The sequence below is a fragment of the Xiphophorus hellerii genome, chromosome 11 (assembly GCF_003331165.1).
Source record: "Xiphophorus hellerii strain 12219 chromosome 11, Xiphophorus_hellerii-4.1, whole genome shotgun sequence".
In the NCBI taxonomy this organism is placed as follows: Eukaryota; Metazoa; Chordata; class Actinopteri; order Cyprinodontiformes; family Poeciliidae; genus Xiphophorus; species Xiphophorus hellerii.
Genome location: NC_045682.1, coordinates 3,797,903 through 3,818,493, shown reverse-complemented (window position 1 = coordinate 3,818,493; position 20,591 = coordinate 3,797,903). Strand labels below are relative to the sequence as shown.

Here is a 20,591-nt window from a genome sequence, read left to right as displayed (position 1 = left end):
TATTTGCCTCTTGTGACCATTCTATCGTCTATATGAGTGTTTTATCTGTCAAAGGTGAAGGTTTTTGTCGGATGTGTCCACACCCTCCGCACCCACGAGCGGCCTCAATTAGCTCTCGGCATGACGTCAGTAAGGTGACATGGGCGCTGCATGCTATTAAGGCGCTGCATGAGCTGCACATTGCATGCATTATCCCCCTTCTCTCTTCGCATTTGAAGAGGATTGTGCAGCGGGCCCTGGTCCGCCCGGTCCGGCTCGGTCGGGCTCGGCTCCGCTCCTCTGCAGGGCTGCAGCTCTGCTGACTGACAGAGAGATGAGGGGTGGGGACGCAGGGTGGGGTCACACGCAGGGAGAGGCGGAGGAGGAAAAGGCAGAGAGAGAGAGCCCAGCCCTTGAATACACGGCAACAACAAGCCGACTCAGAGAGAGGGAGAGACGCAGAAAGCACCGGCCGTATTTCTGATTTGTTTTGGGGGGGATGAAGCTCAGGGAGCCGTCGACGCTGCTGCGGACATGAACTGAAAAGACACACTGGAAGAGGCGGGGATCGGTGTTCCTATATATCCCGAACATTCACTGTAAAGGTGGAAAAAAAAATAGCACCGCCCCCCAAAAAGAGCGAGCCTCCTGTCTCCCCTCTGACACTTCTTGTTCAGATAGTGCTACACCCAAAGCCCCGATCGACCCCCTCCTGCTCCTGCTGCTCCACCCCTCCGCCGCTGCACCGCTCCGGCAACCGAGATGCACACGGAGACCCGTAACAAGAAAGTAAGTGCACCTTATTCCTGGTCAGAGGAACAAACAGTGACATCTGCCTTTGTGGATGATCTGCCTGTACACAAGCAGAGTTGACATGTCAGCCTAACATGTGTCTGATCATTTAAATGTCAGTAAGCTGTGTCTGCTGCAGCCACGCGCATCCTTTTTATTCTGCAATCAGCGGAGGAGTTTTGTAACCTCATTGCATTTGCAAGTGCATCATACAGGGGAGTCCTGTCATTTCCACGCTAAAACACGGAAGCTTCTGCGCCCCTCTCTCTCTCTCTCTGTGTGTGCCTCTCTCTCTGTATGTGTGTGTGGTGGTAGTTCAGGTTCGATTTTAAATGCTCCGAGATCCCAGGGAAGCAGGAAGGAAACGGAACGCAGCTTCTGCAGCTTGCAGGACACCATCTTAGCTTTTAAAGGGCCAGCAGCCTCTTCTGCAAACGTCCATGGGAAGCAGCCAGGTGCACTGCCTCCAGGTACTCTCTGTACCATCAGTTTTGTAGCACCTTCCTAAAAAGTAGGGCTGGGCGACATTGCTTAAAAATAACATCTTAGTTTTTATTTTCATACCATATCCGATAATTTTTTTTAATTCTAAAAAAGAGAGACAAATGACAGTACATGTTTTCAAAAAGTGGATTTCATTCCAGTCATCCATTCTGTGATTTGTTCAACGGATTATTATAAGTAGGCTATGTTCATCATATATTTTTTTTATTACAACAATATAGTCATAATAAAGATGCAACTTTACCAGAAGAACATCTTGAAATTAAGAGAAAAGGTAATTTTAATAAGAAAAAAACTGTGTGACTCTTTCTTTAAAATGGACTTAATCCTTAACTCAATCGTTTCAAAGTCCTGCTACTAATAATAATTTGATGCTGGTGTTTTAAAATATGAAGCATTTTATTATATGTAAAACCTATACCAAAGTATAACTTTAAATTTATTTCTTATTTTTCATGTTGGAGTTCTCATAACATTAGTACTTTAGTCCCCTAACATAACAACTTTATTCTCATTCTTGTAATTAAAAGAAATTGTAACCTGGTCTTAACATTTAAAGTCCAGATAAATAGAAGCTGCAAAACACGCTTATCAAACAAGATGGCCGCTCTGGGGCGCTGGCATCGCTCTATGAAAACATTGGTGAAAAAAAAATCCAGATTATCCAAAAAATTAAGTTACCAATAGCCAGAAACTCAGTTAATTGATAAAATTGATTTCTCGATTAAATTTTCTGAAAGGGTAATATTAGGAATTTATGTCAGAAATTAGTGCATTATTGCACTTTTTTGTCCGTTCTCCTTTGCAACATAACTCTATTTCAGTCAGATTGGATGGGTAACATCAGCTTTCCGATCTCACCGCAACTGGATTTGGCTCTGCACGTTGACTGGGCCGTTCTAAAAAGTAAATATGCTTTGATTTTGTGTTGAAGCAGAGACTCTATAAAGCATCTAAAATTTTAGGACACTGTACTTCGAGGAGTGGAGTAGACACTTATGTTTATAGATAATTTTTTTTCCTCCAACACAGCTGATTCAGACGGTTGAATTAGTATACTACTAATGAGTTGTTTGTTTGATTTACATGCAGTAGACCAGCTAGAAGGCTGCATGGTGAAGCAGCATTGTTGTCATGAGTGTTAGGTTAGTTCAGGGTTGGGCAACTCCAGGCCTGGAGGGCCGGTCTCCTGCAACTTTTAGATGTGTCTCTACTTCAACACACCTGAGTCAAATAATGAGGTCATTAGCAGGACTCTGGAGAACCTGACTGCACTTAGGAACTGATTCAACTATTGGATTCAAGTGTGTTGGATCAGGGAGACGTCTAAGAGTTGCAGGACACCGGCCCTCGAGGACCAGGATTGCCCACCCCTGGGTTAGTTGGTCTCTCTAAATTGCTTTTAGACATCCTGCTGTAGAAAACTGCCCCACTGCATGATGCTGCCACTGATTTTCACTTTAAAGATGGTGTTTTTTGGTGATGTTTTTGCATGTTGGCCAAAAAAGTCTGTTTTGCAGTCATTTGACTAGAGGACGTTCTTCTACATGCTTCCAGTGTTCTCAATGTGGCTTGTGTGAAGTTACAAACCTGTCTCCTCAGGACTTTTTTTTTTTTTTAGTCTTCTTCTTGCTATTCGTTTTGTTATAAAAGCCAGATTTGTGTAGTTCATGACAAGTGGATGTCCTCACAGCAGATTCTCTCCACCTGATTGTGGCTCTCTGAGTTCCCATACAGGCCTTTTGTCTTTTTTTAATTAATTGATTTATGTTTTTATTTATACTGGGTTGAAACATTTAATTGGATCAATTACGATGAATCGATTATTGAAATAATCGCCAACTAATTTAGTGACTGATTAATAATTAACTGAAGTATACAAAGTAAAACATACAACTTTCAGAAAAAACAATACAGTCAGAGCAGTGACTAAACCAAAACTATACCACAATATATACATTAAGATAAAAAAAACAGAAAACTTTTTTGTCTGTGAATTTGTTCAACCCAGAACTCAAGTATTACGGATTTAGGATCACCTGGTTCGAATTCTGTAAAAAAAACAATCCCCCCCTCCCCCTAATTTCTAAGCACTTTTCCTACCCAATTATTAATTGAAAGAGTCAACAGATCAGCCTGACACTGTATTGATGTGTAGTGGAGAAAGTGCTTATTTAAGCATTTATTTAGAATTTTTTCAGACTTTGCTACCAATGATCAAGCGTGCTCTAAAATAATTCTGTTTTTGACTGTTAGGCAGTGAAAGTTTTTTTTTTTTTTGTTACATATTGTTAATATTATATAAAGTAAGCTGAACAGAACGTCCCAATTTTTGTATTCAAATTGATTACTCTTCAGAAAAATCGATAACTAAAATAATCATTTACAGTTTCACTTCATATCCGGTTCATCGTAGTTTTTGGGCACTTTACTCCTGGAATAATTTGCAGACTAAGCTTCAACGTCTTTCCACTTTCAGATGACAGATGGCTCTGTGAGCGTTCAAGGCTTGGCACATTGTTTGATAAACTTCTCATTTTTCCTTCTGACCTCTCCACTGTGGTCACCGTGATGCTGTTTGTTCACTATTGCTCTCTAACAAACTTCTGATGCTTTTATGGAACAGCTGGGTTCATGATGAGGTAAAATTACCCACAGGTGGGTTCATGAATGCACACAGTTGCACTGGATTTAATTTTGGGTTATCGGCAACATAAGTGTATGACACATTTTACAAATTCTCTTTGCAAAATTATTTAAATCATGTATTATGGGGCATAGCCTTAATTTTTTTTTTCATTTAAGTTAATTATTATTTTAAAATCAAACCTGCACATCAGGTAGAATCGCTGCTACTTCATGTCAAATTCCCATTTAACTTCCTCAGCACAGTTTAAGTACCATCCCATGACTGCATATTGGTCATAATGTCATTGATCTCTCAGACCTTTCACCTGCTGGGCTGAAGCCTGTAAAAAAGCTGCTGGGCTGAGAGGGATGAGGCAGCTAGGGGGAAGTGTAGTTTTACAAACATTTCTGCGAGTCAGAGCTGAAATATTCCCAGCAGTGTTGCTCTCTGTTGGCTGAAAACGTAAGTGGTGGTGGGGGGAGAGAAAGGAAGTTTCAGTGTCTGCCACATTGCTTTAAATAGCAACACTTTTCAATGATAAAATATCAACTTTTTTTAAAGCAATATGTAATGGAAAATTTTACAATGTGCCCCTCACCCCTCTTGTGCTTTAGATTGTGTCTGCATGATCTTATAAAAAGATTGGTTTAAGCTGCTCTCCTATAGATTTCTACAGTGTCATATAACAGCAGGGGATGTCTGTGATCCAGGAGACTATCTAGGTGTTACTTCTCCAACCCAGAACTGAGGCTGCATTTTATGCATCAAGTAACAACCCCCCTCCCTTTCCCTTAACAATAGCAAGACCATCCTTTCCTTAGCAAGACCATTGGTGTTGGGCTCCACAGAATCCTTGGTGCATAACAATCAAGGATTCACACCTATAATCCAATCAGGTCTCTCTTCTCTCTGTTGGGAAACACCCAGAGACGGTGACACCCTGCTGCTATATGATCTGCTGACCAGCACATATAAAAGGAAGCCAGAATCCACTGTTGGTCAGAGCAGACTTGACAGACTCCTTTGACTCTGTATTTCTGTTCTCACCTTGCAAGGTTTTAATAATAAATTTCTTATTTCTTCTCACCCAGACTCTTGTTAAAGTAATTTTTTTTTCCATGACAAATGACTGCTTTTGAACGTTTTAGCATTCTCTGTGTCAGATTAAATGTGGCTCGAGTTTCTTTTATGTAAAATCTGTGTGAATCGTCAAAGAAGCTCTGGACTCCGGGGTAAACATGAGACTGCTTCGGTGAATGAAAGTTTTGTAGCACAAAGTGGAAACCGATAGATCTGCCTGCAGCCTGGTGATTGAAGATCACAAGGCTGAAACTGAACCTGCGAAAACCAAAGTTAATTCTGCTTTATAGAAATTAACCCGACTTTTATTACTTGCACCTAAACTCAGCCTGTGGACATGCATGCAAATATTGTAAATCTGCTTTATTTACAATAACTGCTGTTGAACCTGCATCGGCAGCTTTTTTTGTGCATTTTTAAATTGTGCACTGAGAGCAAAAATGCAGCGTAACTGCAGCTGTTTTACTCATGTGCCCTATGACGTTACCCCTTTTGTTGCCTTGTAACACAAAGGTCTTCTTGGTCTGACAGAATGCTTATTGTAGGCTTGTCACTTTTTTTTTCTGAACAAACCGCAAAAAATAAATAATGCCCCACATCTTGCATGGCAGACGGTTTCCTCTTATTGAGCGCTGCAGAAGTACAGCTGCTGCGGTTCAGGCTGTTGTGAACTGTAGTTGCACTGGAAGACACCTGTCACTTGGCAGCAACGCAGCCACTTGTTTACATAGTTGGTTGAAATATGCAAGTGAAATTGCATCAACTTTTGATTCCTGTGCCCTGGTTTTATATGTTGGGACAAATGAAAATGATCTGTTTTTTGCCATATTTTCTAAATTAACTTTGCAGAAAGGCATCAGATCACTCATTGTTTCTCGAACATGCAATAACTTTTAGGAGCCATTTCTGTACGATTTTATCATTCTCTTCAGAATGTTTGCTTTTTCCAGATTGATGTGCAGCAACTGCAGCTTCTCTACCACATCGATTACAGCTGATGTCTTTCTGTCTTGGCATGTGTGCTGCGGAGCATCAGACTATGAAAACTCCTGCTTTCATGGAGGTGGCCACATTGATGATCAATTAATCAAGTGCATCTGATCAGCAGCACCTGCCCAGGGAAGCAGCAAGTGTGTCTTAAGTTTTTTACACAAAGTTTTTACATTTTGGTATCAGTGGCGCCTAATTAACAGTGACAATCATACCAGTAGCTTTTGGACAAAAGTGGGCCTCATATATTCTTTCCTGTGTCCCTAATGGCTGGTCTGTCACAACCAGTCAGTGAAAATAGTTTGTCAGAAATGTCAGTTTGGTTTGTAAGAAAGGTTTTGTTGAGTCTTTTTATTTAATTTTAGAGAAAACCCACTTCAAACATTTCTTTATGATGAAATATTGTCTTCCAAATTCTTGTTTTGCACTTAGAGGGGATACAACTAAATCAAAATAATAATGTGGACCTCAGCTCTAACTTCACTCTTTACCGTCTCTTCACGTTTCCACCTCTATCTACCTTGATGACAGTTTTTGACATTTTTGGTGCCGATAAATTTGGACAGGCACCGTTAACTGAAAAGCTAGCTGTGCTAACCATAAAGCACTAGAGCTAGTAATGATCAGTCATTCTGTTGACGCTAAAGAGCTAAGCCAACATGAGAGTTAGCGGGAGCTAATGCTGAAGCACTATCCCAACATTGTATTTAGTAACAGCTAATGCTAAAGCGCTAAATACAACCATGTTAATATCTACCATTTCTTCAACAGGGTCAAATTTGTTATTGAAGAATTCTTAACAGTCGATAATCAAAACTTCTACACAGATGTCAAACTTTATTCAACATCTGATTACAAAATAGCCAAGTAAATTAGCAATTTAGAATTTATTGGTAAAAATTAACTTAAGGGAAGCTAAGTATGCTATCCATCCCTCCATTTTCTAACTCTCTTGTCCCTACTGGGGTCAGGAGGGGTGCTGGTACCAATCTCCAGCTAATGTTCCGGGCGAGAGGCGGAGAACGCCCTGGAGAGGTCGCCAGTCTGTTGCAGGGCAACACAGAGCTGAGTATGCTAAGCTCTTTGAAAGTTAGCAAAAGCGCTAATCAAAAAAATTTGATTAGGGGAAGAGTGCCCACCACAGCAGGTAACTGATAACATAGCTGTGTTTTAGCACCAGTGAAGTGACTGTGGCTCTGTGGGTAGAGTAGTCGTCCGGTGATCAGAAGGTTGTAGGTTTGATTCCAGTTTCCTCTAGTAATCCTCTAGTGTAAAAATGCGACTCTAGTGTAAAGCGCTTTGAGTTGTCAAAATGATTGGAAAAGTGCTATATAAGTTCAGTCCATTTACCAGTAAGGCCTATCTAAGCATGGTCTTACATTCAGTGGATCAGCTGAGACGTTGAAACGCAAACGGGGTCAGTCGTACGACATCAGCAGGACATCCACAGCAAAGGTCGCAGTGGTGCAAAGTCCAGCTATGTGCGAATGGGAGGGAAGCGATGCTGCACAGTAGGTAATGATTCACTAACCTGCTGAGCAAAAATTGATCTCTGAGATATCAAAACTTTTGTCCCTCATACACAGATTGAGTTAGTTTTAATGTATTTTAACTTCAAATCCATAAACTTGTCTGCTGTTTTCAAGCATTGCAGCGACGTCTGCAGTGCAAGCGCCTCCATCTGGAGTCAGATAGGAACTCTGTTGTTTCTGGTTAAACTGTCAAAGATCGCACTTCAAAACAAAATGTTCATTTTGGTGCCACCTCTTTGCTTGGGAGAGGGAAGAAATACTTTTGGCCAAACTGGGAGGAAAACCTAGCATGATTTTGCTTTTATTCTCCTCAATAAACGGCAAAATGCTTTTTCAAAAGAGTTTTCAATTAATATAAAGGTTATCACAAACTTTTTTTAAATAATTTTTTACTAAGGTTTTGTTGTTTCTGCTCATCATGTGGCAAATGTAGCTCATGGCTGTGTTCAAAGTTGCTATTTTCAGCTTTTAAACACTGTTGCTGATGGTGCTTATAAATCTGCTGATATTTTTTTCTGTGTCTGTTTTGACTGCCTGTCAGATGATGCAGCTACTCTAGGCATGCCAGGTCTTTGATGTAATTGATCAAATCCTGGATGGACCCTCTGCTGGTCTGCATTTGGATCAAATTGCAGCCAAACTGGCATGCTTAACTGGTTTGGTTAGTGAATTTTTAAATACTTTTAAAGGTGGCGTTACTTGAAGTGACGCTTGATGATTCACATTTTAATCTGAATGAATGCATGATGTCGGAGTTCCCTAGAAAAAACTGATATGTTCTCCAGGTGGTGAGGAAATATTTGGGCTTGTTGGATTTTTCTATTTCCAGTCGTGCTGTCGTGTACAGCCAGCTTCAGTTCCTCGATCATCAGCATCAGCAGCAGTTCGCAGGAATGTGCTTCAAGTTCTCTCCAGTTCCTGCTCAGCGTCCTCCTGCACAGACTTGTTTCCTTGCTTGAATCACATCTGATGGTGAACTAACCCAGCTGAATGAGTGGATGACTGGTCTGTTGGCCAGCTGGCTGTTTGTCTGGTTGTGTTTGGGAGTCAGAGGAGATAAATGAGAGTGAGTTAAAAAAAAAAAAACGAGAAAAATGATGTGGGAAGCAGAGCGTTTGCATCTGAGCAATCGCCTCGGTAGATGTTGTTGTTGTTTTTGGTTGTGCCGTTTGGTGGCTGAATCACAGAAATGATGCAGAGCAGGTCTGAGGAGGAAATACTGGAAATGTCAGCAGGGATAAACGAAACTGGATGGAGATGCATTAAAATCCCTCATTACCCAACATGTCACTACTTTAAATCAAAAAAGACTGAAAATTGTAATTGAGCATCAAGATCAGATGTCTGAAAGTAGAGTTGGATGCATTCCTTCTCCAACACACCTGAATCAAATGAATGGCTCATTACGAGGCCTCTGCAGAGTTTGATGGCATGCTGAAGAGGTAATTCAGGTGTGCTAGAGCAAGGATGCATTTAAAAAAATGAAGGATAGTAGCTATTGATGGGTGGAGTATGGGGTACCGGGCCCTTTGATACGGGCTGTCAGGTCCCTGTATGACCGGTGTCAGAGTCTGGTCCGCATTGCCATCAGTAAGTCGGGCTTATTTCAGGTGAGAGTTGAACTCCGCCAGGGCTACCCTTTGTCACCGATTATGTTCATTACTTCCATGGACCGAATTTCTAGGCGCAGCCAAGGTGTTGAGGGGATCCGTTTTGGTGGCCTTAGGATTAGGAACAGACTGGTGTGATTGTGGTTTCTTGTGTGAGTTCCTGAGAAAGGTAGAAGGGGTTTCTCTATATGATAAAGAAAAAATGTCAAAACATGCAGAACTCAGGTAGAAACTTTACCTTTTTTTTTTTTGCCTTAGACTCAGTCGGTAAAGGAAGTAGAGTTGTTGGTTTCTCTCTATTGCTTTTTTTCCCCTCTGTTCACTGGGTTGTCTTGCTCAGGCCGGACTGCTTCGGGGCTTTAGCTCTATTTATAGAGACACATCTCTGTTTATATGACGAAGGCAGAGCAGAGGAGAGGAGGCCAATTCTCTCGTCATGATACCAAAAATTGAAGCTCACTCACCAGATCCAGGCTCAGAATTGAAATGTTTGAGACACCAGCAGAGCTGCTGTAGATCCAAGACTCACACACAGCTGCTGATCTGCAGAGATTCCCAAACTCTTTACCAACTTAAAGTAGTTTGAGCCTGGGATGGAGAGTGGAAGGGAGACTCAAAGGTAGATTTAAAGTTATGATCTGGGAGAGAAACTGGTTTCACACTGGTTGGACTTGTAACCAGTTATGAACGGATCAGGGACTCCCCTTTATGTCGTGATCTGACTCTGATACAGGAGGCTCAGGCTGCTGCAGTACAAGGATGAGGAGCTTACTGCAGCTCTGTCATTCCTCCTCTTCCTCCTCCTCCTCCTCCATGTTTTCTACCACTAGTACATTCTACACATTCACACCATCTGGAGGTGACACTGAGATGAATCGAATTTCCACTAAATGCACGCTTTCTTTCATTGGTTGACTAATCATTAATCAAGGTACAAAAGAATACAATGTTAGCCAAAATATCCTGCAGAGAAAAAACAAAAAAAACCATCTTAGGTGTTGGAGTAGTTAGGTAGTTGTTGCAGAATGGCTGATTTAACACTCGTTAGTTAATTTTTGTATCACTCTGACTTTGGAATAGATCTGTTACGTAATTGTCAAAGTGACCTTGGCAAGTAATGGTAGAAAATGACTTCTTGAAGTCGTCATTGTCAGGTCAAAACATGACACCCCCCATTTGATTTAAAGGTACTTCCAAAGTACTTTACAAGACAAAATAGTTTGATTATACGATCATATAAAATCTCATATGATCTGTACATAATTAAACCAAAATGTGAGTAAACCTTCAGCCATCTGTCTTATCTGAGTTTGTGGAAATTGTAGATTCTTGTGATTAGGGCTGAAATGATTAATCGTGATGATTAGATTGAAATACTCATCAGCTAATTTAGTAATCGACTAATCGTTACAAACTCTAAAAAAGGCCATTAGCTGAAAACCCCCAACATACTCTGATTTCATCTCTATAATAAGTCTGTTCTATCTTGGTGATAAATTTTCACAGATGTTGAGTCAAAAACTTTCCTTTCTTTTTTTCATCTTTAACTGCTCTGTCCACAATAAACAATTCAAGAAGTAGTAGATGGTAGAAATCTGGAGAATTGGAGGAATAGAAATGAGAGTGAAGAGTGTGTGTGTAAGGACCCATACACAGACTAACACACACCTAACCAATTTCCCCGGGAACAGCTTGGCCTGCCCAGTGGCCATCTGTGTTGACTGCATGTTTAAGTGACAGTTTAACTCAGTCTGCCTTGATGTGCTAATCATCCTTGTATATTTTATGATTTTGGCATCATAACATTTACAGACTGTTGATTCTAAAGAAAAGATGCAAACTTCCCAGTGGAGCTACCTGATAGTCTTATAATGTGTATTTACATAAAAAAATGCATAGAAAATAATAGGTGGTGTCACATTTTTAAAGTGTTATTTGGAAAAACATTTTGGATATTCCTTCAGTTTGCCCTTTTAAAGAAGTTAGAACTTACCTGATGACAGTTTAGTGTAAGAAACAAATACCAAGCGGGCTTCGTACAAGCTACAGATGTAAAAGATGTTGCATTAGTGGTTGCTATAGCGATTCTCTCCGTTTCTGGGTTTCTGGTGGGAATGAGTAGTCTACAAAACCACTCTCTTCATCCAGCAGGAAAAAACAAAACAAAAACGCAAACAAGATCTTAAGACTCCACTAGAGTCGCACTATAAATCATATCGCATAAAAATTGGTTTCATCATGAATATACTTTTTTTTTTTTTTTTTTTGTTGTGGTACCTGGCAGTAAAACCAGCACTTAGTTTAAACTTTTATAGGCTTTTAACAGGCTTCTGCAGAAACTACCGAGACAATTTATTCCCTGGAATTGGTTGCGTTGCAGCAGCTTTATATCCTGAGGGCAAATATTGCGAAACAATCTGAACTATGTGCCATTCCATCCGTCCTATGCATGTTAAACATAGAAATAAAAAAGTTATGTTTATGAGGTTTCAAAAAATCAATACGAGCGTGCATATATATGCAAAATGTCAACAGTTATATCTGTAAATCAGTTATAATGCTTTGATAAAACATATAATGATTTAAAACAACCAAAAAAGGTCAAACAATCATTAAAAGCTTCAGTCTGAAAATTTTAGAGGGTCTTGGTTTACAGTAGTCACAATGGAAACCATCAGTCCAGTCCTGTTCTCAGCTTCCTTTAATTAGTTATATTCAAAAGATGACATTAGTTTAAAATATGAACTTTTATGAGCTTTAAAGAAGTGATTATTGTTGTATGTTGTGCAGGAAATCAGACTTTTGAAGGAGTTAGTCTTGAACATGAAAACAAAAAGAAAATGCAATTTGTTTCTTGCCTCTCTCTAATCAAAATGTAAAAGTATGGCTTTTAAAAGCCTCATTGTTGCAGCCTAACTGGAGCTGAAAAGTTATCCGAGACTGACCTCTGACCCTCTGTCTTTTGAATATCAAATAATATTTCTAAAATATTAGTAGACTGGCTTTGGTAAATATTATTTCATATACTGCATGTTGTTAATGTCTACACTGGTTTGACACAGACTGTTAAACGACAAACAGCTGTTACGTTTTATTTTGAAAAAGCTCTTTTAGACAAAATAGAAGCAGACAATGATATTTAATTAAAGTTACTGACGTCCATGCTGGTAGCAATAAAAAAAAACAATAAAAAAAAACAAACAAAGCAATTGTGGTTGTGAAAGAAGTATTAGCCAGACGATGAGATGACAGAAAGTCTATCTAGGTTATTGTTCATTGTCTCATGAGATGATGTGAACAAAATGACACTTCAAGTTTTCCTTTAACTGTCATTTAAATCCTTATTTTATAAAATCTTTTATAGTGGTTTGAAAAGAAAAAAGTCTTTTACAGGATTTGATTAAACTCTGTCTTCTGTTTTGCCTACATTAAGCGCTTAAGTGAAGATTATTGGACTTTTTGACATTTAAAAACGGTGAAAAGTTATTTTCTCTTTAAGCTCTGACAACGATAGAAAAAGACAGAGTTTTCACTCTCGTGAAGTTCCTCTTTACAAAATGTAGAAATTTTGTAGATCTGTTTTGTCGTTAGCTTACTAACTTATCATTGATTAGTGATTATTGTATCTTGTGAACAAAAGCCTCAGCTTTTAGAGTGCTGTAATAGAGAATCACAGATGTCCAAAATGTCCAAACTATAACCAAATTTCTTTTTGAACAAGTCAACGTTAGCACTGCAGCGCAGCTAGCTGCTATATGCAGAGAAGTATCAGTTCAAAGCTTTGGTAAGGCATTATTTAAAAAGTTATATAATTATTCATTTGTTGATTTTTTGCTACTAATGAAAGCCCAAAATAACATCAATCTCATTTGAAACTAAATCTCTTGTTTTATTTCAAAGCTAATGTAAGCACTCCTGCTACTCAAAGTTACAACAGCATTAGTTTAAAGCTCCAATGAGTTATTTCCCAAACATTACTTAATGATCTATGTGTCTTTTTTCAGTAATAAAGAAGACACCTCCAAAAAGACATGCTTATTTGAAACTAAATCTCTATTGACCAAGCTATAACGTTAGGACTACAGCGCTACTACAGGAATTTCAAAAAGTAACAGTTCAAAACTTGTAGAAGCCGTTCTTTTTTTAAATTTTCTTTTTATTTTTGAGATCCTTTTGGATCCATTTGGCTTTTTTTGTTATAAAGAAGGAATAACAATAATAGTTGAAGCCAAATCTCTAATGTTCCTGTTCATGTCCAAGCCAGTGTTTGCACTGCAGCACAGGAAGTTTGAAATGCACAAGTTCAAACTGCCATGAAGTGAATCTTCAAACATGGACATTTTTTGCCATTTACCAATCATTTAGAGAGATAACTCTTGTAGTTTTTGTGTTTGTCTTCTGTACTCAGGTTGTAAAATCTATGCTCTAACTTGAATTTATCTAATAACCACAGTAATAAAAATGCTACAGCATGTCAAGCACATGAAGAAATACAACAATAGCTTTCTTCTTGGCTAGCTACAGGCTTTGTGTAAGGATGTTTTTACACCAGGTCTATTTAGAGAGAAGATCAGATCTGAATTTGCCCACAGCACCTCTTGGAAAACTTTTCCCATGTGCCTGATGGAGGCATCTGTCAGCGTTGTTCGTGTACGCAGGCGTGGTGGTGGCCGTTTGGAAAACACGCCCAGTCTCTTCTGATGTCAGCAAATCGCAGGAAGCAGAGTTGAAGTTCATGTGAAGTTCATGAAAGGTCAACAGGATTTGTCATGTGGGCTTCTGCTCCTGAACGCTCAGCTTTGTCAGGGCTGTGGCTGTAATAACACACCTATTCATGTTTGAATTGCTCTACTTTTTATTTTCTGCGCTTATCTTGTTTTTTTTTTTATGAGTTTTGTATCCATCGTTTTATTTGCTGCTGTTCACTGTGTCACTGGGGCTCAAATTAATAAGCCATCATTCAAGTATTTTAGTGATTTATATCCTTTAGTGTATAATGTCTGGCTAAAAATATTGCAGCACATCGTTTTCTTCTTTGATTACATCTTGTTCTGTTTTGCCTTCCAGTTGAAATCATAAACTCTAAACACAGGATATTTCATCATAAATGCCACTTGATGCAAGTGAAAGCATGCCAGTAAGCTGGAAGTTTACTACCAGCATGTTGTACTTCCAGAGGACTCAGAGGCAGTTACTTGTGTGTAAACACACATACGTTCACATCCTGACTCTGGAGATGATATCAGCGTAAAGATGGGTTGGAAATCATTCTGTGGGAATGAGGCTGTCTCAAAATGTGTGGCCGTAAAATCCGATCACGCAGTGTTATGTTCAAAAATATCATAAAAGAAGATTTGACTTTTAATTTGCTTATTTGTAATGAAGCTGCTCTAAATGTAGATGTCTAGATTTTGGTTGCAGGACAACACTTAGCATTTCCATGAAATCTTAAATTGACCACTAAATATTTCAAAACATAATTATGTATTAAAGAAAAACAAAGCTAAAACTGAAAAACTATGTGTGAAAACTAAGTTGTTTTCTTGCAGGTCAAAAATATTTTTAAAAAACTGTCAATATTCTCAAAAGTGGACTTCCCAGGAAATTTACCTTAAAACAAAACAAGGGCTCCGTCTCAGACTCTACAGCTTTCAGTTTTCATGGTAACTTCTTAAGGTCATGACCAGACCAGAAAATGATTAACAAGTCCAAAACTACCTCAAGTGAGAGCCAAAGCCTTTTTTAAAATTTATTTATTTATTTATTTTTTTACAAAATTAAATAATTTATTTCAAATGTTTTATCTTCCATCAACCCTTTCTAATGCGATTCTTCAAAATACACATTAAAAACATCGATGGCAGCTCTGTTAGTTGACCATGGACTCCTCTAATCTGATACATGAAACTTGGCCTGAACTGATTCACAGCAGAGTAGTGATCCAAAACACAGCAGCCAATCTTCAAATGAATGAAATAATGAAAATAAATTCTGATTAAATTGTTTGAAATTGTTAAGACTACAGGTTTCACACTAAGGTCTTTGTTCTAAACAATTATGCTTCTTTACCTAATCTCTTTTTTTCCCCTCCAATGACCTAACTGTCTTCTTTAATTTTATTTAATGAAATGATGAGCCTATCAGTAAACATAACTTCTGATTTACAGTTGAAGAGAACAAGGATTTCGAGCTCTGACTTTTAAGTTTGATTTTGAAAAGGGAGCGGAGACACGTTGGCACTGGATGTTCAAAGGAAAGGAAGTGTGTAGGCGTGTTCACTACGGAGGCCTGAGTAGGTCTGAATGTGCGCTTCCAGTGGAGACGTGTGATGTAAATTACGTGAATGAGCGTGCAGTAGTGGCGGACAGAAGGGGTTTGTTAAGTGTACGGGACACACTTTCCTCTCGCTGCGAGTGTTTGCTGCATGCCGGTGTTGACACGCTCGTGTGTGTGTGTGGGGGGGGTGCTGTGCCTCGTGTGTTTGCGTGAGGACAGTGGCCGTGTCACCTTAGATTAAGCCTGGATGCGGGGCTGGTGATGGTGATGATGTTGGTGGTGGAGCAGAGCGACTCCCCCCGTGCCCACCAACCGCGGCACAGTCATTCACCGGGGGGGTGAAGAATCCCGTCTCTGTGGCAACCGAGGCAGCGCTGCCAAGGCGGCCACAAAGCAAAAGTGAAAAGAGGGGAAAGAAAGGGGCGAGAGGAAGAGGAGAGAGGGTGGTGGGTGTGTCAGTTCCGAGAGAGGAGGAAGATAATCTGTTTCTTTTTTTTCTTTTTCAGGGTAAAGGCTACACACTTGCAGGGTTTCTCATAAAAATGATGATAAGGGCTTCAGCTGAAAATAGAAATGAAACCAAATAAGACTGAGGTCATCTGTTCTCCATGGTTTTCCCTCACCCTTTTCCCTGTGACTTCATCGTTGTGAGGTCGGGCTTTTGAACTGGAGTCTCAGCTGGTGGTTGTCTGAAACCGTTACTCCACTTGACTTGATAAAACTCTGAAGTCTGTTTCACTGTTGGATTCCTGTAAGTAAAAGATTCATAAAACAGGAAAACACTCTCTCTCTCCCTCACTGACAACAGCTTTGATTTGAACGGAGAATGGTGAGAGTTTAAAGATGAAGCATTTCTTCATCCCAAGCAGACACTTTCTTGTAATCTTTTCACGCGGTTTTGATCCCTATGAGAAAAAAGAGCATCGAAAGTCTATAGAAAAACTCTGAATACTTTTGGAAAGCCTTGATGACTATTTATCAAGATTACTTCAAAAAGAAATGTGAAAAATGAATACTTTAAATCTGCATGGTCACTCATAAAAAAAATGTTTTTTTAACATATTTGTTAAACTGCCACTACGTTATGACAGTGTAATTTGAGACAGAAAATCTGTGAAAAGATTGATCTCCTCCACCTTCTCCCTGAGCTACTACTGTCGTCTGAAGAAATGCACCGTTCCTGACCAAAAACATCCAATCAGAGTCAGGAGGAGGGTCTTAGCGCTGTCAATCATCTTCATGTTCACACCTGGGGTTGTGGTTTTCCAGTCTGTTGCAACTTACCCTTACAGGAAAACTGTTTATCTGTCATCATTGGTGGCAATGCTAACTAGCCTAGCATTCACAACAGGCTATGCTTAAGCGTAGCAGAGAAAAGCGGAGGGAGGAAGGAGCAGTTCCACATGGAGGTTGGTTGACAGCACTAAGATCTGCCTCCTAACTCCGATTGGTTGTTCCTAGGTTGCTCTGGGAGCACTGGGAGAAGGCAAACGAGCTGTTGGTGTGAAACTGAATTAGACTTTATTGACCATTTTTTCTTCAGTGACTGTCAAAGAACAGATGTAGAGCTCTCAATGTGTGTCACAACTACAAGCAAAGTATCAGGAAAGAGAGGTTTGCATCAACCTAATGGAGCACTTCAAATGTGAAACTGAACCATGATGATTTAATTTACCACATTGTGTACCTGCTGGGGGAAAATCAGCTGTTGAAATAAGAAATTGAAATGTTTCTCATACACACATACTGCCACTTTTCAAAGTACTCAGGTAGAAGTACTTCTACTACCTGAGAAGTAGGTTAGTGAAAAGCAAAAAGAGGAAGACGTGTCACCTGCTGGGCTATTCTAAAAAAAATGCCACCTTTCCCTTTTTAGCCTCACTGAGATGACAATGCTAGATAAGATGGGCGAACTAATGGCCTCAAGAACTAGCTGGTATAATCTAAGTTACCAAAGGGCATAAAAGTTATTTACCTGCAGAGACACATACCTTACATGCAACAAGCTTTCCTTTTTTCTCATTTCTACTGTAGTGTAGCCTTATCACAATGTTTAGCATGTTCACACCTGGGGCTGTGGTTTTCCAATCTATTGCAGGTGATACAACTAATTTTAAACTGTAAATATTGGCTTTTTGACATTGCTTTTGTTTATGTAGAAGCTCATCAGAAGCAATTTATTTATTTATTGTTTTGGAATACTTCAACCACAATGATTAGTGAGGGTTTCCCAACCTATCGGTTTCTGTGCTAAACCTTTGCACCAACATTTGGGCATCTTGGAGACCATTGCTAGATGAAGATGTTTAAAGCTTCCCTTTAAGTCTACGTTGGTGCACCAAAACAGCTGAACTAATATATGGTTTTAACTGTGCGGTCTTACCCTTATAAATCAGGTTGAAATGAATAGAAAACTCCTATTTGCATCAGTGTTTATGTAAGATGAACAAAAAGATCAGATATCCCAATGTATGATTATATGTAATGCACACATAATCCTCAACAGAAAATCAGAATACAACATGGGGACGATTAAATATTTACTTGATGACATCGTTTTTAGCGACATATTGAGATGACTCCAATCTGGCTCTCTGGCTATAGAAAACCAAATCCATTCTTGTGTTCTTTTTCTTCCTTTAAATGCCTCTAAATCTGACACCATGGTCCTGAACCAAAAAAGAGTCTTGTACCTTCTCCTGCCCAAGTAGAGGAGTTTAAGCAACTCGGAGTCTTCCTCACAAAGGAGGGACAAGTGAAGCGGGAGATTAATAGGTAGATTGGTGGTGCATCCGCAGTGATGCGGGCGCTGTACCGATCTGTTGTAGTGACGAGAGAGCTGAGTCAAAAGGCGAAGTTCTCAATTTGCTGGTTAAGCTATCGTTCCTACTCTCATCTATGGTCAAGAGATCTGGGTATAATGACTGAAAAAACTGGACAATATGGCTGAAAGATGTGTCACGATATAAGTGTTTCATTTCAGTCGATATCGATAATTATTGATTAGTATTTAGTTTTACTTCTTTTCCTCTCTTTTTCTCCTCTCATTGTCTCCTGGTTTCAGCAGACGTAAATCACTTTGTGTTTGAATTGAAACATGCGCTACAAATGTAGATGGTGTTTTACGGATTGGAATAAATATGTTTGTGAGAACACACTGAGTTGTGTCCGCTGGTCTTTCTGAATTAGGTGTGAGATTTGGAGAGGTGCTTTGACCACACAGCCTTGACGCTTGGACAGGAAAAATGTGAACTAACTTTTTGTTGACTATATGTGTGTGTGTGTAAAGGGAAGAGGGTGTGTAGGGAACTGGTGGCCGGTTTTGCGTCAGCAGGGTGTGGTGTGATAACAGACAGCTTCTCTCTCTCTCTCTCTCTGAGAGCTTTTTGCCTGCCAGATGGAGACACACCCAGTTTAGCTCCTCACATTCACCGTCTGTGTTTGTGGTTCTGTTGTTGTTTTTTTATTATTATGTCTGACCCAACATTCAGGCGACCGCAAGGCAAGAATATGTTACTCTGTGGCGCAGCTTTTGTTTTTCTGGCGACTGAATTGTAGAAACAAACTTAAAGGATGAGAGGTCCCTGGAGATGGGCCGCGTTTGGCTCAATTCCAGTTTACAGCATCTGTTGGTCATAAAAAAAAAAGCAATCAGTGAAGCAAAAAATCCGTAAGAGACCAAATAATCTGAGCTGCAATAACAGAAATATCTTAATGATCATTGGATGCATATCCAGGAATTAAATTCAGTTGAAATCAATTGAATTTTTAGATGCAATTTTTAGCAATACAGACCAGTCATCAGTCAGATTCTGAGCCAAATTAATTTAAACTTTAAATTAAATTGAGGAAATTCAGTTGACAATTTATTGCAAAATATGAAAAATTTCATATGAAATATGAACGAGGGATTGAAGCAAGCATTTGGTGAGAGTGGATAGGATCTACTCACCTTAAACAATAGAAACCTCAGCAGAATACAACACTATTTATTTTGTCCCTACAATGATTGCAAATAATGCATAAATTGAGATTATGGTAAAAATGGGAAAGTGGTAGTATTAGGTTATTAGTCTTTAAGCAGACTATGCCTATAGCAGCTAATCCACAGTCACTTTAAGCCTAGTATTAAATGTAGAACTGATGTATGTCTCAGGGAGAAAAACACACCTAGCAGTCTTTTTAAGAAAGACTGAGGACAAAGTCATCAGCACTGTGTGAAAATCAAAACACATCCTTACTTATTGAGGAGAATTAAGAGGGTAAGTAGCAGCAGGTGCTGATCAAGTGTATTGATGAACTGATCGCCTGCGAGTAGACAAGTCATTATGAAATGATCCTATGGAAGCAACAGTTGCTTCTTGTCAAACAGAGAAGTGTTGCAAGTCTGTAAATTTACAGAGAGAATTCCTCCCAGGTGTCGATGTCTCAGCAGGTTCATCTTGAGGTGAACCCCTGCAGTTCTCCAAGGCATTGCAAAATCTCAATCAACTGAAGCAATGTTGTAGAAAAAGAGAGGGCCAAAAGCTTTCGACAGTGATGTGCTAGACAGATAGTCATGCAGACAACCACTACTGAAGGTGGTTTTACAAGTTGCTAAGCCATAGGGTGGAGTTTTTCCTTTTCTAGCTTATAATATTGAACAAATAACATGCTGTAAAATTTTTTTAAAAAGTCGTTGTCCCTTAGATCATTTACAAGCTGCAATCTGGTGTTTTATTTCGTCTTTTTTTTTTTTTTTACAGAGTCAGATCAAACAAGGTAACACATGACTATCATCTGTACGACTTCAGCTGTGATTATGTTACTTTTTAGAATATCTTGATATTAATTTTGATGTATGTATGGATGGACAGACAAACTGATGGAAAGGTTGATGGTTGGGTGGATGGGCAGATGTATGGATGAATAAAGAAATGGAACTATGGATCTGTGGACAGATGGAAAGAAGGTATTGGTTTGATGGATAGTAATGATGGCTGGATAGAAATGGATGGATACGTAGATAGACAGAAGGTAATGGATGGATGGATTGATAGAAGGTGATAGTTGGATGTATGGAAAGAAGGAAATGGACAGATAAATGGACTGATAGGTTAATGGAAGGAAAGATTGAAAAAAATTTAAGTTCCATATCTTTCTAAACGTTTCCACACATTTTTATATATATATGGAATCTGTTTACACACACACATATAT

General features: G+C 39.3%; 1 protein-coding gene across 1 annotated transcript in view; it reads left to right on the top strand.

Annotated features, from left to right (window-relative positions):
• The first annotated feature begins 353 nt into the window (after positions 1-353).
• The window catches only part of klf8 (Kruppel like factor 8), a 72,569-nt gene continuing 52,331 nt past the window's right edge, over positions 354-20,591 (top strand). The window contains exon 1 of the mRNA XM_032575849.1: positions 354-768. Within this exon, the coding sequence (XP_032431740.1) occupies positions 742-768 (27 nt within the window). The 5' untranslated portion in view covers positions 354-741. The remainder of the gene's footprint in view (positions 769-20,591) is intronic.